Genomic DNA, 17,991 nt, shown 5'->3' on the forward strand with positions numbered 1-17,991 from the left:
GTCACCATAATTGTCCAATTTTGTCACAGCTAAAAGGAACCAGAAAAAGTGCTGAAAAATTTAATAAAATTTCCCAACTGATACTTCCAAACTCACTTAAGATACTGTAAGAATATTCTTGTTATCCTAGCTGTCACTGTTCATTTGTGACTATTTTAGCCACATTCTGATAGCATTCCCACTTTCCCCAGAAACTGTACCTGAGAGTTTGAACCCAGCTTTTCAGATTTATGCATGGAGCAATATCTTCATACTTCAACATGGACTGAACATCAAATCGTACAATGCCTTCTGAAGCATGCTAAAGAAAAAATACATAATTATGCTTTTATGCATCTGTAACATCAGATGTGGACCATTCAATATATCCTTTGAAAACATAATGGAGTTTTATCTATCTACATTAGAAGTAATACTGTGTGAGTTTGAAAGTGTCACAACCCTATCTCTATTTTACAAAAACAGAATCACTAGGACATAAAAAAACACCTCATCAATAGGACCAAAAGTCTGTTATATTTTTTTTTCCAAGACTATCTATTATCCACTTTACAGCTGTTCTGATACTGCTGGCACAGGAGGAGCTTGAACCTGCTTTAGTAAAAAGGCTGTTATGTACGACACCAATACCACCTCTTCTTCCTCCTGCTCTACTAATTCAAGACCCGGTAACTTAGCGCAATGCAACCTTTTTTTCCCCCCCCAAGTTACTCAGCTCTTAGAGCATGAATACATTCAACCTCATCTGTGGTAAAGGTATAATATGCTCTGACCCTTATCTAAAAAAAAAAAATGGAAGGAGCAAAGAGAAATATGTATGGTGCCGCTTCCAGCAGGTAGTACATCTCGGCTCTCAAAGAGCACCCTCTCTTAAGGGAGGCAAAGTCAAGCCAAGACATGCTGCAAAAGACAGCAGCAAGACAAAATACTGTAAATAACATGATACTGATGTTTTTAGTAACTTTTCAATCCTTTGGTATCACAGAACCTTGAAGTCATGATACTGCCCATCCACTGTACCCTTAATTGCCCTAAACAACGAATCTCAAACCAAGTGGCACATCTCAATACAACACCAAACAAAACAGAAAATAACTTTTAATGACATTTTATTCTGAAATATTATTCAGAGTATTGTGCTTTAGCAATGGTGGTCTAGACAATAAAATTCAAGAACTGTGATCCCAGCAAAGTTTCTTCACACAAACATTTGCAATAGTTGCAATGAGAACATCTTAGTATGTCCTTTCTACCGGTGTTTTTTTTTTTCTAATTTTCTCCCCAGTGATTCATAATGAAAAAGCATAAAAAATTCATAACTAATGGCACTAGGCATTTGTGTGGGACTAAGCTCCTATTTACCTAATTTTAAGAGAAAACATGAACATCTCACGTATAACCATGCTTTTAGTCTACCTAAATACAGGCAAGAGTGAATAAAAGCTCTCTTTTTTTTTTTTTTTTTTTTAATTCTACCAGAGGACTTCAGAATAATTCTAAATAAACACTCTAGAAAACTTACCATGTTTAGCTGTGGAGTAGCACAAAGTACACCATGAAAAGAAATTGTGTAATTAATGCTAACATCGCTAAGGCTTGCCCACCACCGAGCAACACAAAATTCAATGGTTTTTCCAGCCTGTGTAACAAAAATGCAAGGTTAGACACAAAGTCTCTTCTCCTTCTATTCACCCCAGCCTCCCTCTGCCCAAACCAAAAAAAAAAAAGCAATATGACTCAAAGATGACCCTATCATGCCCAATTTACACCAATTACATTGGTTTGTATGGTAGCAAACCAAACATTACACTTGATCCAGAAAATACAAGACAGTTCTAACAAAAGAGTATGTCCAATTACTCCCATTAAAATGAAGTGTACCAGGGGTATACGCTACAGAGGAAGGTATACAGCTTTTATATGCAACATCTTCCTTTCCTACCCTTCAAATTAGGCAGACAAGTTAGTTTATAGATGACATCAATACATATCAGAAAAAGAGATAGTGCTCTCTACCTCAAGACGACATGAAGCTTGGGATGTTTTTTGTTGGCAGTATTTTTTTTGGTTGTTTTAAACATAATAAATTAATTCAGAGTCAGTGGGATGAACGAAGCTTAGTGCCCCCCTCTTGACTTTTTCACACAGAGTACAGGACTGAACAGAAATTACAACCTCTCTTAGGGTTTAGAGCTACACGTCTCAATTAAGCAGTGCAGTGGGCCAAACTTGAGCAGTGGACTTGATCATCCACATACCTGAACAGCCTGTTTTTGTTTTAGACTCTTGAACTAACATTATCCAAGATAAGTCTACTACATCTAAGCAATAAGAATGTTAGCAAGTTAGTATTACTTGACCTCAACAACAAGATTTCTCAGATTATCACCTTAATCACTGGAGTTCAGTACATGCTGAACTCTATCTCTTCAACAAGTTACAGCCCCTGTTACTTGTTGAAGTAACTCTTTTCCCTCCCTGAAAAGGAAAACCTAGCCTTTATAAACAAGCGCTAAAACCGAAGAGAGAATGGCAACATGGGATAATTAAAAAACACTACAGAGCTGTTAGAGACCTTTTTAAAACCAAAAAGAACATATGCATTCACTACTATAAGAAATGTGTGACTTAGGCTTTTTTCTTAATCATCAGCATCAACCAAACAACAACAACAACACAACACTCTGTTCCTCCCACCCCACCAATATAACTTACTAAGACAGGAAATGCTTCAGTCACTGATCCTTTTTCAGGTAAGGATGAAAATTTATAGAACTCATGACTTCTATATGCTTTTTGTTTCACTAGCTGAACAGCATGAAGCACAAACTTTGCAGTCACATCAGATGAACATGAACATACTGTCACTTCTAGATGTAAAGAAAAAAAAGTTTTGCTTCAACATCCAGAAATTTTAGATGGGAAATGGAGATTCAACAGAAAAGGACTAAAGGACTATTTTCACAAGATATTCAGTTTTAGAAGTTATGTAGTACCAAAGTATGTACTGCATAACATACAAAGTATTCATACGTGAATTATGCTTATCTACCAGTTATTTACTAGGACCCCTTCAGATTAAGGAAAATTAAGTTCAGAGAGATCAGTTAGAAGAAATGTGACTCAACTACATAGTATAAACTAATCAGACAGTACAGGTTATACAACTGTACAGCACAGACTGCTGATGAATTTCAAATTAAGTTTTATCAGTAAACTTCAGTCCAAATGAAAGATTCTTTTTTCTCCTTGCAGGATTATGAGCTCCTTGCCCATGACCTTATGTTAAGATATCTTTCAATGCTATGGCCATAAATGCTAAAAACCAGGCACACATCAGACAGATTGTATTTGCTAGTTTCTAAAAGACGAATACGGTATTCCACCATAACAGAAACCATGAGATAACCCTCCCCAAAAAATCACTCCTGTAAAAGCTTAGAATCAAATACAGATTTTACGTATTCATGGGTAAAATGCTTAAGTTCTTACTCATGCAGATCTTGGAATGATTGCAGAACAACTTTGTCAAGTGTGACAGATGTGGTTTCTTATTTAACCAATATGCTCATTTTCCTTACCAGCCCATGTAGCTCCCTGGGGAACATCAATGAAGTGCCTTCGGATTTGACCAGGTTTAAAATGAACATCTGTATATGCAAGGTCATAGCTTGATGATTCATCTACTCTGTACATCAAAAAGAAAACAGTAGTAATCAAGCTGTGAAGCACCATTTTTTTTCCTAAAAACGTATTTTTAAATAAAAACTCTCCAAACAGACTATAATTGAGGATATTCAGTCCCCAGCTCCATACATTTTGATTTGCAGATTTGCTTCTACTTAATCACACTATTTGCTATGCCAGAAATACCCACCACCACCACCCAAAAAAACAAAAGTTGACTTTAAGCAAAACAGACTTATAAAGGGGAAAAAAAATGAGCCTGTGGTCAACGTTAGGTGAGGCTCCTTTTGAGGCTATCACTGATACTCACAGAGTATCTGAGCTGGAAAGGACCTACAAGGATCAACAAGTCCAACTCCTGAGTCCCCCAAAAAAAACCTAGGTCCGAGAGCATTGTCCAAATGCTTTTGAACTCCAGCAGGCTCAGTGCTGTGTCTACTTCCCTGGGGAGCATGTCCCAGTGCACAACCACCCTCTCGATGAAGAGCCTTTTCCTAACACCCAGCCTGACCCTCCCCTGTCCCAGCTCCATGCCGTTCCCTCGGGTCCTGTCGCTGTCCCCAGAGAGCAGAGCTCAGCGCCTGCCCCTCTGCTCCCCTCGTGAGGGAGCTGCAGGCCGCCATGAGGCCTCTGCTCAGCCTGCTCTGCTCTGGGCTGAACAACCCAAGGGACTTCAGCTGCTCCTCATACATCTTCCCCTCTAGACCTTTCAATCATCTTTGCAGCTCTTCCTTAAGACGCTAATAGTTTCATGTCTTTCTTATATTGTGGTACCCAAAACTGCACACAGTACTTGAGGGCAAGGCCACACCAGCACAGAGTAGAACACAGTAAAGTATTATTACTGCACTATACAGAGTACAGAATATTACTTATCTTATTAACTTATTAAATGGAATACTGCTCACGCACAGCTTCACAAGGAGATGTTAGCAAATTAGTGAGGTCCCAAAGTGTTTTTAAGTTTCTCCTCAGGCGTTATTTATGATATTTGTTTTTCCAGCTTCTAGCTAATTATTTGTTGAGTGTCCAAAACGTAGTAATTGCCCCTACTCTTTCTGTTAAGTGTACAATAACCGTACCAGTACAGGATCTGACAGCACAATGCACCTAAACAATTTAAAACATCTGTTCTACCACATTATGTAGACACCTTCTCCCCTGGTCTCCCCAACCCAAAACACAGCTGCACTTAAGCATAAAAATCAAAGGTTTTCAATGAAACTGGATTTCCTGGTTGAGTGACTTTCCACTGAAGTGAGCTAAAGCATGTAAGTAGTAATATTTCTGTGAATGAGTTAGAAAAACGTTATATTTCTTCCTCTGAGCAGACTGTCCACTGAATAGGTTTTATAATCTCTCTTATCACAATCACTGAAGTCACATGTTTAAAACAGTTAAGACCATAACACAATACTAACTCTCTAAATTTTCTGTATTAAGGTTATGATGGAAGTTTATCCCAATTTCTACCTGACAAATAACGTCCATTGCCTTTACAGACTCTAGTCCACCAGCTAGAAGTAAAAAAAATTCCAGCTGACATATGCCTAAGAATATACTGATATATTGTTGAAAAAGTCAGAAATCATCTTTATTCTGATGGACCAGGAAACTGCTGCTATTGTGACCAAGAACATACTGCCTTCTTGTTGCCAAGACCAAAACAAAAAGCGAACGCCACTGCTGTCCAAGCCTGTTGCAAGAAACTTTCCAGAGCCCTGCTCCCTTCCCTATCAGTGTTCATAGTAAGTTCAAGAACTCCCAGAGAAAGAAGGTGAAATAAATGACAAAAGTAAACTGGGTACACAAAACTAAACTTAAAAAAAGACAGTAAAGCTTGGATTTACTGACCTTGTTGGTATGACAACTGTTATTGGAACTCTGAACAGAGGACCTGCATTAGGCATCGCTATATCATATCCACACACCTGACAAAATAAAATACAGCCATTTAAAATCTTTGGTCAAAATGAAATTACAGAAGACAACATTGAACTACATGACTTAGTTGCAGGGTGTTTTGAATTCTCAAAGCTGAAAATATACCTAGAACACAATATATATTTTTTTTATTTATTTCCATGTATATGCTTTTATTTTTCAAACAGATATACTTAAAATCTTCTCTACATCTGCCGTACAAAGTTGTATAGAGTAACTGCTGCTGAACACTGGATTCAGCCTGTATAATATGGAGGTGTGGCAGCATTTTCTGTTCTGTAAAGCATAAAGCTTTTATTTCTTTAAAATTACTTCTAAAAAAAGTTGATAGAGGCAACATGAAAATGGCATATGGTCTCGAATAGAATACCAATACTTTAATACCTCTGTATAATGTACTCCTTCTCTCAGTCCACGTGGATCCACACGAATATTTATGTGTCGACACTGGTTCATAAGCTCTAAATGAGTAGGGCACTGGACCCATGGTGCATTTGAAGTTAAAGCTAAATGAAGCTGGAGAGATATTCTTTCAGTGTTTTCTGCCAAGAAACAAATTAAAAATAATTAATTAACAAGTTATGTACTCATATTCTACTGTAATGATATTTGCCAATAAAATGTACCCATCTCAGTAAAATATAATAGGAACCAATTTCCTAGTCCCCTAAAGTCAGATTCTCCAAAAAAGGACAGTGATCTATATCATCTCTTAACAAAACAGTCAAGTCTCAAAGAGTCCGTAAGCTAGTAAGCAATGCTTCAGTTGCCTATAACATTGCCTGGAAGCAGGTATAAGTATTCTTATATAGATGCAAAGTCTCGCCTAATGCGCAGAAATAAAATAAAAACCAACTACACTCATTCTGAAAGTTACACTAATTACCAAATTACATTATAGAGCAACCTAAGTGAGAGTTTATGCTTATTAAAAGAATTATTATCATAATCTAGACTGACTTTGCAAACAGTCAATTTAGCTGATTTTGTGAATCAGCTTGTGTCGAAACAACCATGGGTTAAAGCATAGCTTCTATAAAAACACCTGGCCCTGGAGTTTAGATGTTTTATTGAATAAAAGTCACCTTTATCCTGCTCTAAAGATTAATGATGTTCAAAAAAAATAAAATGCTTTCTAGATTTAATTAACCTTAGCTTAACATTCAGATATTTAACTTCATTGCATCTTTGTAAGGTACAAAAAAAGAGTTCTCTATTATCAGATGTGCTTTCCACAGAGGTACCTCAGAAGCGGTAAGAGCTCAAAGAGAACTTCAACAGACAAACTGAGCAGATGAGTCTTCCTTAATGTCCTACTAAATCCGCTCAAACTTAGTCTTCTTGAAGACACCAGACAGCACAGAAATGACCAAAAGGACAAGTACAAGGGAAACAATATCACGCTGCAAGCCAGTCACCCATTACAAATATCTAACTACATTTTCAGATTTGCTTCCTACAGAAGAGCATAATGTGTATATTTACACATTATAGTGTGTAATTATTTTATTTCTCAGTGTCATATTGTCAATTAAAAAATTACTGAGTGCAATGGAACAGATCACACAACTATGGTACTCTGAGTCAGTAACCTGTCTTATTCACATCATCTCTTCTCCTAAATAAATTCACCATACTGTCACATGCCAACCTTCTTCTGGATCACTGGTTTTAGGAAAAGAATTAACCTCAGTAACAAGCTCTCACATGGTTCATTTTTTGAATATGATACAACTCCATTTCTCAGGGAGGCGAGTCCCAGCTGTTATTTAGTAAAATAGAGCGGGGCAAACCAGTTTATGGAAAAAAGATGTCAAACCTATTTTGACTGGCACTAGTTCCTCACCTTATAAATAAATAACTAAAACCTGTATCAATTCCTGTATTACCTTTAGGTATATGTATGCTTATCCACTAATAGCTAGTGAATGAAATGCAAAGCTAGAACTTGTGGTCTTTAAATATCCAGAGATTACTTAAGTTCTTCCCTATTTAGAATATTCTTCATTCTTTGTCAAGAGTTATCTGCAACAATATCTCCCAAGTTCTACAATTTCAGTAAACATTAACAATATGATTATTTTCTGTATTTTTTTTCTGTATTTTTTCCTGTGCCCCACAATTTCACTTCGAACTTCTTTAGAGCAGAGATGCCTTTTTTCAGTGAGAGGAAGCTTGAAGCAACAGACTCACCAGAAACATAGGAGTGCTGCAATTAAATATCTAAGATTAAATCAGAAAGTTGTTTACTTGCTTGCCTTTATTTACCAACAAATTTAGAATTGCATTTATGCCTTCTGTAGTACAAGACTTCTACCATTCCTCTGTCACAGCTTTTTTTTGTTTAAAAATGACAATCCATTTTTTTCCTCATACAAAGCAAGCTCTTTCCTACCTGTATTCTCAGGAAAGACAGGTTCTATGCCAACCCCGTGATCAGAAGGTGCAGTTATCTGGGCAGGGTCTCTGAGGTAGATTCCACGATTGCTTCCAACAGTAACAGTAAAGCCTATGTTACTTGTGAATGATGAATTCTGAATGAGGTAGTCATAGGCTTTATCAACCTATTAGAACACATTCTAAATTAACACATTTCAACCTTATTGCATATTATCTTCCACATGCAGCATTCATCTAGCGTAGCAACAAGCAGTGAAGTAACTAACACAATGCCTATTAGACTCATACTGATTTTACATTACATGATATTCAATACCAAAATGAGACAAAACTTTCAGCATGCAACTGCCATATGGAACACTGAAATAGTTGAGAACATTTAAAGGAACGATACGACAAATTCCCTTTGCAATAAATTCATCAGAAGATGCATAGCAAAGGTTTCCAGAGATGACTCTGAAGACATAGGTCCTGTTCTACAGTACTACTTTATTGCTCCTTCTCATATATAGAGCAAAACTAGTCAAGCATTTAAACCTTCTATACAGTACTGTAAGTTAAACACAAACATACAAGCAAGATGGGATGCCCATGTAAGTTTTATATAATGATGTGAAATAAGCGTTTGATTGTTCATTCTCTTAAACTCAGATGACAAGGTCATCTTTTTGTTTTGAAAAGAGACCCTTCTACCTCGCTTTCTATTCTACTGACTCAAAAAATCTTACACTCTTATACTTCAGCAAGCTACCTTCATCAGAGTAGGGGACTCTCCTCTGAAACAAGCAGATGCAGTATAGTCTCTGTCTCTCAGGTCACAGTTTTAACCACATTTTAACACATGCTTTCACCACAGACTAGTAAATCATAAGACACAACTGCTGCATTTCATTTTCCTTTGGCAACGTTTTTATTTGGTATGGCCACCATCATGCTGCCTTCTGTACCAAACTCAGCATTACAGATATACTTAGAAGGCATCAGCTACTGGGTTCTAGCATCAGAAGAACATGGATTTAGGGTTAAGCTCTTAATATCTAGCATCATTAAGCATGACAGAAAAATCTCAGTACCTCTGTCTGGCTACGATGGAAGTGACTGCAGGCAAACACAGCAGCAGCTCTTTAAGAGCCTCAGCTTATGCACAGGGAGTTTCATTCACAATGCCTTTATCATAAAAAGGTTTACACTGCAGATTTCCAAGCTACTTAAAAGACCACAGGATACAATGAATGCCCAGATTTTTCTGCAGGCCCACTCACAACAAGGTCATTGCAAAACTGCAGCTGTACTGCTTTGTGAACCAGCGTGGGTATTTATTTGCATCGCCCAGAACTTACAGTTCCAGCTTTTGTCTACAAAAAACAAGTTCAGTTCTCTGACAACAGCATAAAAACATTTTCAGACATTAAGACAGAATTTAGGCATCCACATCTGTATGTGGGTGACAAAAACCCACAACCTACTTTTATGTCCACACACCCTTTTGGTCTGTCTAGGAATGTGTCAAGTTAACACATATTCTAGAGAAACCAACTGTATGCTGAAGTGAGAGAAACATTCGATTCCTCCTCCCCTCCCACTACATTCCCTTCTTCACCCTGAATCAAATCTGCTAATCAAGTAGCATGGGAGCAAGCTGTCTGAGCTCATCTAGAAAACTTTCTTTTTTAGTCATTTTTCCACTGGCCGTTATGCTGGTCTTCATCTCCCTCCCCCCTTTTTTTTGGCTGACCTGAATAATACCATGTCCTTGTGCAAATACTTCTATGTTTTCAGCTTTCACTGCAGTATTTTCTAAGGCTCTTCTGACAGAATGAACAGTGTAATGAATATCATTAGCTTTGAGTCCTGAAATTAAAAATAAGGGTATTACTGGAAAATAATTAAAAAGTTGCAAGTAAGATTTTTTTTTTCCTAAAACAATTGCTATAATATCGTTTACATTATGCACCTATATGTAAAATTATAGCCTATTACCTGACAGTACTAATGCAATGCCTCCACATGCATTGGGAGAAGACATGGATGTGCCATTCATGAGTTGTGTTCCTCGCAGAGTCCAGTTTGGAACAGAAGCAATAGCACCTCCAGGGGCACTGATACTTACTCCAAGGGCTCCATCAGTGCTAGTGTAAAAACAGAATCGTTGAAAAACAAACATTTATTCTGCATACTTTATCTTGAAGTTATCTGTGCACTTAAGATAATTTTAGCATTAGGTAACATTCTCAGGTACTTTAATTCACTAAAACATTAACCCATTAAAAACAAGACAAAGCATGACATAAATTGCAACTTAAAATGTCAAATTCATCATCAGCTATGCCTGTTTTCTCAGTCGAAATTTTCTGAACTTTCACTCCTTCAATACTCTACAAAGGACTACGGTTTAGTCAGCAGAATATCTTCTGGAATTTAGATTAGAAAACGCATGCAAACAGACCTATCAAATACTTCAGTATGTAATAAGTATTCTACTGACCCTATGTAACCTTTATTATTTTAAAAGAAAAATAGTAGAAGGGAGAGGAAGACTAAAAAAGATCCAAAATCTACCGATCTGCATTGTGCACATAGCCATTTCACAAGCAGGTTAAATTTTGAATTATGATACGGAACCTGAGACAAAGACAGCAAGGGGAGAAGACAAAGAGTGTCAAGAGGTGGATCAGCATTAGCTGTGATGGAGTCACCTTCTTTCTTGCCCAAGCACATTTAAAAACAGTGAGTACCTACAACACAGTTAAAGCAGCACCTAATTTTCAACTGCATGAGACACATGCTCAATCTTCCTCGCTCTGTATAGACAAAAAGTGTATCATTGGAATAATTTAGCACTGTGCCTGAGCTGTGCAGAGGCAAGGTTTTTTTTAGGTGGACTTAAATCCTGCACTAATAGCTTCACACGTGCAAGGTTTGTCTCGAACCACAGTATTCTCAATATGATTCTGTAATATAATGTAATTAGATATATTTTGAGTCCTATACAGACTACAGGTTGTCTATCATGACTCTTCCAGCCAAGCAGTGCACAGCATATCTGAATGAAAGCCCTTAGTGCTTACTCAGACAGACTGACCCCCTTCCCCAAGCCTGCTCTGGCAAAACTTTAGGAACTCTTCAGTCACCTGTGTTCCACCCTACACAAGGAGAATGCCTCTACGGTCAGACTTTGGCCTTCTAGTTGACATACACTCATTCTGTCTATTTTACAATGCAAAGTGACAGAACATAGAAAATGTGTTTTTTATATATTAATAAGTCTTTCTCCCTCTCGCAGCCGGAGGGAGAGAGAGTACATTTCCCTCTCCCCTCCATGAAACATGACAACTATAAATAAGGTTCTTGGAACAATATTCTTTCTTGTAAAAATACAAAAACACCACGATGACTAACTTTAAAGACCACTGCAAATAGGGAAGCAGTTCCCATGTAAACAGCAAAAAAAACAGGGACCAACCTCAGGTTATGTTTGTTTTCTTCTTCACTCGATAATATTATAGGCTAAATCATAAAATACAGGATACAGTACTTGTACTGTATAACTTAAAAGAAAAACAGGAAAGCCTAGACACCCATGAAGAAATGTTATTCTTTTTCTTCTTTTGGCTATCATGTAACTATCAAATTCTTCTGAGACATTCTATCTGGTTTTGGCAAGGTTTTGGTAGCAGGGGCAGCCTCTGTGAGCAGAGCCCAGCAGCTGTCCCACGTTAGATCAGAGACAGCTCCAGCCAGCTCCAAAAGGGACCTGCTGCTGGCCAGAGCCAATCCAGGGAGCGACACTGGTTGGGCCTCTGGGAAAAACGTACTGTGTGACAGCAGCTGGGAGAGTGAGAAAATGTGAAAGAAACAGCCTTGCAGAGACCATGGTCAGTCCAGCAGGAGGGCAGGAGGGGCTCCAGGCACGCAGCACAAGTTCCCCTGCGGCCTGTGGAGAGGCCCCTGGTGGAGCAGGCTGTCCCCCTGCAGCCCATGGGTCCCACATGGAGCAGATCTCCACGCTGCAGCCTGTGGAGGAGCCCCCGGTGGAGCAGGTGGATGTGGCCTGGAGGAGGCTGCGGCCCATGGAGAGCCCCCGGGCCGGAGCTGCAGCCCGTGGAGAGGAGCCCACGCAGGAGCAGGGGTCTGGGAGGAGCTGCCGCCCACCCGTGGGGGACCTGTGCTGGAGCAGTTTGCTCCTGGGGGAAGGACCCCGTGGTACGGAGCCGTGTGGGAGCAGTTCTTGAAGAGCTGCTGCCTGTGGGCAGCCCCCGCAGGCTCAGTTCGGGAAGGACGGCATCCCGTGGGAGGGACCCCGCGTGGAGCAGGGGCAGAGAGGGACCGTGAGGGAGCGGCAGAGATGAGCCATTAGGGACTGACCGCAGCCCCCTACATGTTAAGACTTTCCAAGAACAGCAGGTTACCTAAGCTCTTCCTGTGGGAAAGATATATTGTCATTCTGGTATTAATGACCAATTTTTAGATTTTGAATAACCTAATCTGAGCCCAAAAGTAATGAATTTCTTCTTTTAGCATAACCTACCTAGGCCCTCTGGATGACCAAGTATACTGATTTGCTGGTAGTTTTTCTCTCAAAGAATATTCAGCAACCATCATATCAGGTGACACATAGGCACCAACACCTATTAAAAAAAAACACTTTAGATGTACGCTGAAGCTGTAATAAAACAAAAATAAAATGTTTCAAATTTATTACCAAACACTTTTTGAATGTTTAAAATGGACAAACACAATTTTTGCATCTCACTAAGTCCAAATATTTTTTACAAAGCAAGTGTAAAAGCCATGCTGATAGTCATACTGTACAACAAGAAAATCTTACATAATATGGATAATTTCAAAGTTTCATTTTTACTCAACTAAAACAGTATATATTCACCTTCTGCATTTATTTCACAACAGATCACTAACGTGCCCGCCCCCTTTTTGGGGTGGAGGGGGAGAATAATTTTGGCTGTGTTTATACTGTTACAAACTACACCAAGACTGCCTCAAAGGAATCTGTATGAATTCATTCACATTCACACGACTTGGAGCCACTCCACCTCAAACAGATGGCCACATCCACACAGCTCAACCACCACGGCCATGAGACAGTCACTATATTCTTGTTTATCAGCCCAAAGAACCTAGAGCATGTCAATGGCTAAGTTGAAAGCCCACTAAATTTTATTCTTAAAACACAATGTCAAGCAAGCACATTACATCCTTTCAGGGTGACTGTTCTAAATTGTACACTCCCTTCTTACGACTCAAGCACTATCACAACGATACGAAACCACCACACCAGGCTAATTGAACCACATTTGACACAGTCCACATCCACACTGCATGAACTAAGCCATCCTGCCAACTGTATTTTGGTTTTCTCCTCAAACCAACCCATCTTGTTCACTTCAGATGGAGGACAAGGAGCAAGCTACCTCCATGCAGATCCAGTCTCTGGAGTGATACAACAAAGAAGCTGAATTGACAGAGTTGATGCACTATAAGAGCAAAGCCAATGCAGTTCCCAACTGTCCAGTCTCACTGGTAGAGTAATTGCAAGTCAGCTTTTAGGAAGCAATGAGTGTTAATTCTAGTAGATGTCCTGAAACAGTCTCTCTCAAACCATGAAGTCTACCTGCTGTACTGCCTGCATGAGAGATTTAGCTAGTACCTCGTGTACTGCAGTAATGCTGCACCAGAGGATTTATATAAAATTACAACCAGGAAAAGTTACCCTTGAGAGTTACATGTTTTGGTAAGTCTTATACCTCATCCTCTAAAACTGCATTTCTGACAATTTAGGATGTAATACAAGACTTTTCAGGAGACAAATCAGACTCAAACTTGCTAATATTTTTACTAGTTACATTTACAAATAGCTAAAGGTCTGAGTGGTGTGCTTACACTGTTACAGTTAAAAAGAATAATTCTGTACTCTTCAGATAGATCAGACCACAAAGATTTCTTTTCCAAATTTTATACAAAGACATATCAAATCTACATCATCTGCCTCCACCACCTGTTTTCTGCATAGGTTAAGTTCTTGAAGTGTAAGAAGATAATCTAAATTTCTATACCTAACCATACTGTAAATGCCTCCCTTAAAATTAATCTTGTAGGCCAGTAGTATTTGAAAATATTTTAGATTTAGTATAGCAATCAATTTTGTGATCCTAAACATGTAAGTCAAGTACACAGCTTGACCAGACAGAAGCTGAATCCCGTTAATTTTCTGTTTTTTGGGGGAGGTGGGGGGAAAGTACCTATTACACTAGATGTAGTGCCACCAGGACATCCGACTGTAGAAAGGCAAGGGCCATTATTTCCTGCACTTGAAACATAGATTACGTTGTGTTTCCACACTGCTTCATTAATTACTTCACAAATTCTCCTGAAGTAAGAGAAAAAAAAGTAATTAATCAACAATATGTTCCCCCCCACCACATAGGAAAACTCCCACGATTCCTAAGCAGAATCTCTGCAGGACCAGTCACAGAGAAATATTATACAGTCTGCTGCATAATATGTAAATCAAGGAGAGCTTGTTCCAGTACTGAAGTTATCCACAAAAAACATCTTCTATTTTAGAAGGGAGTAACAATCATGTAGCAACATTAACTTTAAAAAATGAAACCCAAACAAACAAAAAGCAACACACAAAACAAACAAAAAACCAACACAGATTATGTGGCGTTCCCACTAAAAGAATTCTTTACTATTCTAAAATATTCCTTGTATTGTAAATTTACAGCACTTTCAGTATGTTTACTTAATTTTTGAAGATATTTAAAAGAGTAAACCAATTGGGCCTGCACAATTCATTCCTACTGACAGGACATCTACACAAAACCAAAACTTGGAATTCCACTTCCATATTGTTAACACACTTTATACTAACCACTGTAGCACTTACCCAGAATTTGGCCAATGTGTTGCCTCTCCATAGCTATAGTTGACAAGATCGCATTTGTATTTTATTGCTTCTATCATCTGATAAAGTAAAAAGAAAAAGGAAAATACATTTTAGTCTAGAATAAGTCAGTTATGGAACAGCAAAGAACATTTCCTCAAACTGATCTACGAAAAAGGAATTATTTCTTTTGACTCTACAAAACATAGTGACTAAAGTAAATTACATTAAAAAGTCATTCTCCCTATAACCAAAAAGCAAAAAAACTCCAGACCTTGAACAACCTTCTATATTAAAACACTAGTCCCAAGATAAGTCTGAAAATGTATTTTTTTAAAGCTGGTAATTAAATAGGACAATAAAAAACAACATATAAACAACTGAAGCAGAAAGCGTTCCACAGTATTCTACACTTCAGTTAAACTGCTGAGATTAATAACTTATCCAGTGAAATACCCACAGCTCTTATTAGACCAGTGCCAGTTTCCATTGTACTTAGTCTTGTATCACCAATCTTGATTGCAAGAATCTGAGCTCCAGGAGCCACACCATTTCGTTCTGGTTCTTCTGGAAAGTACCCAGCTGCGATACTAGCCACGTGTGTTCCATGTGCTCCTGAGCAAATGAGAAGCCATAGCACTCCATGTTTATTGAACTTTTTTTTTTTTATATATACCAATTTAATACACTGCTTCTCAATTTATTTTCATTTACTGAACTATAATACAAATTACTTTTATTTAAATAAAGTTGCATTATACTAAGAGACAAGAGGCCAGTAAAGAATAGCAATTTGCAAAACAAAAACAGCTTTTGAGGGGAGGCAGGATAAGAGAAGGAACTATTAACTAATTAACTCCACTAACAGAAGTTACCTGAAAGGCTCAACGCTTCCTACTCAAAAGTTACAAAAATTGTATCTAAAATACCCGGATAGTAGGGATTAAAAAAAGAATTAGAATTAAAACTGCACATAACTATAAAAAGGAATCTCACAACATTATCACTTATTTAGAAACCAGAACTGTTTCTGTAGTTTACTGAGATAAGATAGTTTCATAAGAAATTAGAACGTTTTTACAATCAAATACATCCATACTACCTTAACCACTCAGAATATTTCCAAAACAAAATAGGACTGTACACAGAATGCACAAACATGGGATGAGAGCAGTTGGAGCTACAGCGACATCTGCCATCACAAAAAAGTTCAGATAAATCAAAATAAAAACTAAGGCGCACATCACAGATGTTTTAATTAAGATTCTTAAATTATAAAAGCACAAAGGACAGCAATGAAATTCAGTAATCACCCTACATTTAAGAACAAAACAAGAAAACAAACTTCTTTGAAATACGGTTCACTACTTTAAGCATACGCCAGTAAGATACATGAACATCTTAGTGTAACTAACTATGAATACACTATGTATACAAACATATGGATAAAAAGTTGACTGTATTTCAGAAACAAAAATGCAAGCAAGTTTAGTAACAAGATGTTGTTTTGGGTTTACCACAGGAAATCTGAATACTGATTTTTAATTCCTTAGTAGTGAGTGCTGTATTAATAAACCGCCTTAAGCCATTGCAAATATCAGAACCAGGAGACAATATAAATTGCTGCTGCTCACAATATCTCCTCAGCAGCAAAGTTTTCTTAACATTACTTTCAGTTACCTCCACTTGTCACAATGGAAAGAAGGTTTCCATCATCATATATATTCACGGAATAATTCAACATTTCAGATGTTCCAAAAGATCCATACTCCTGAGCCTCTTTGTAGGTTCTCAACACTGTACAGCTGGTTAAGTCACCACTCTCAGTTGTATCTATGCAGGCTCTGTTGACAACAACAAAAAAAGGTAATTTTCCATCTGCTATATACTTCCAGTTATTCTGTCTTCACACAGGAGCAACACAAAGGCTTGAACAGGCCTGGTCCTGTGTTTACGGTATCTTACATCTTTAAGTCAATATTTTCAAACCCAGCCTTTTACAGACTGATTCAGAAACAAAGACCTCTAAATAAACTGATTTTCAGGTGATACTAAATTCAAATAAATTTCTTTGTGAAGCAAGCATATGGAAATTCACACATTTTCTTTGAGGAAATTTTAGTAAAGCTAGATGTTCAGTACTGGTACACAAATATTTGTGTAAAGTCTTAGCTACTGGTTTGTATGATACACTTTAACAGTCAAGAGAAGTGACATATTACATTCTGAAGCTTGTGCAGATTGATTAATGCATTTTTAAATTATTAATTTCCTATTTCCAGTGGATACTAAAATAAATTTTACTCTTTGCGGCAGAAGAGAATCCCACAAGCTTAAACTCTGTACTGTATTGATTTTAGTACGACTTAAATTCTACCCCGTCTTCATTTAGGATCACAAGTTTATCATGATACAGAAGGATTTTTTTAAAGCAAATTTTAAGCCCCCTCTACAGGGAGCCAGATGTAAAAATTAACACACTCTTTAATGCAGTCTGTTGCTTTACATGTGAAACAAGACATTTTAGACAAGTTGGGGTATTTACCTCCAGGTCTCACCATCATTCCATACTAAACAATCATATACTGGGCCAGGATCACTATATTTTTTCTCAAAAGAATTCAACAGTTCCACTTGATTTTGAAGTTCCTCCTTTATTAGCTTATTTACCTAACAAGGCAATAAAATACAGTTAAGATCATTTCTTAAATCATTACTATGTAGGTATGAATCAGAAAGGAATATGGCTTATCACTGTAACGTTATATATTTGTTCCATTACTTCATCAAAAATGCAAGACTATGACAGAAGTCACAAACATCTAGAAGCTCAATGGTCTCCAAAAATGCACTATTTATTCTTGGTGTGGTATGTATAACTATTTCCAACTTCTCTATCACATTTAATGCCTTTTTTTTTTTTTTTTTTTTTTTAACAGATTGTTAAACGATATGGAACTGCCCAAAAGAACGTCTGGTACTTCAACGAAAAAGTATCTACTTTTTAGAAGGGATATGTTTACAAGATTCCAACTTTGAGCACAACAACTTTTTTT

General features: G+C 37.6%; 1 protein-coding gene across 3 annotated transcripts in view; it reads right to left on the reverse strand.

Moving 5' to 3' along the window:
* TPP2 (tripeptidyl peptidase 2) overlaps positions 1–17,991 on the reverse strand; it is a 48,848-nt gene that overhangs the window by 24,240 nt on the left and 6,617 nt on the right. For all 3 annotated transcript variants that reach the window (XM_040537816.1, XM_040537799.1, XM_040537806.1), the window contains exons 5-19: positions 17,481–17,605; positions 16,616–16,779; positions 15,396–15,550; positions 14,939–15,015; positions 14,289–14,416; positions 12,560–12,659; positions 10,012–10,160; positions 9,767–9,882; positions 8,027–8,195; positions 6,016–6,173; positions 5,542–5,618; positions 3,582–3,688; positions 2,716–2,870; positions 1,523–1,639; positions 201–301 (exon numbers count right to left, since the gene is read on the reverse strand). In XM_040537816.1, coding sequence (XP_040393750.1) covers positions 201–301; positions 1,523–1,639; positions 2,716–2,870; positions 3,582–3,688; positions 5,542–5,618; positions 6,016–6,173; positions 8,027–8,195; positions 9,767–9,882; positions 10,012–10,160; positions 12,560–12,659; positions 14,289–14,416; positions 14,939–15,015; positions 15,396–15,550; positions 16,616–16,779; positions 17,481–17,605 — 1,898 coding nt within the window. The remainder of the gene's footprint in view (positions 1–200; positions 302–1,522; positions 1,640–2,715; positions 2,871–3,581; positions 3,689–5,541; positions 5,619–6,015; positions 6,174–8,026; positions 8,196–9,766; positions 9,883–10,011; positions 10,161–12,559; positions 12,660–14,288; positions 14,417–14,938; positions 15,016–15,395; positions 15,551–16,615; positions 16,780–17,480; positions 17,606–17,991) is intronic.

The sequence above is a fragment of the Cygnus olor genome, chromosome 1 (assembly GCF_009769625.2).
Source record: "Cygnus olor isolate bCygOlo1 chromosome 1, bCygOlo1.pri.v2, whole genome shotgun sequence".
NCBI classification, from domain to species: domain Eukaryota; kingdom Metazoa; phylum Chordata; class Aves; order Anseriformes; family Anatidae; genus Cygnus; species Cygnus olor.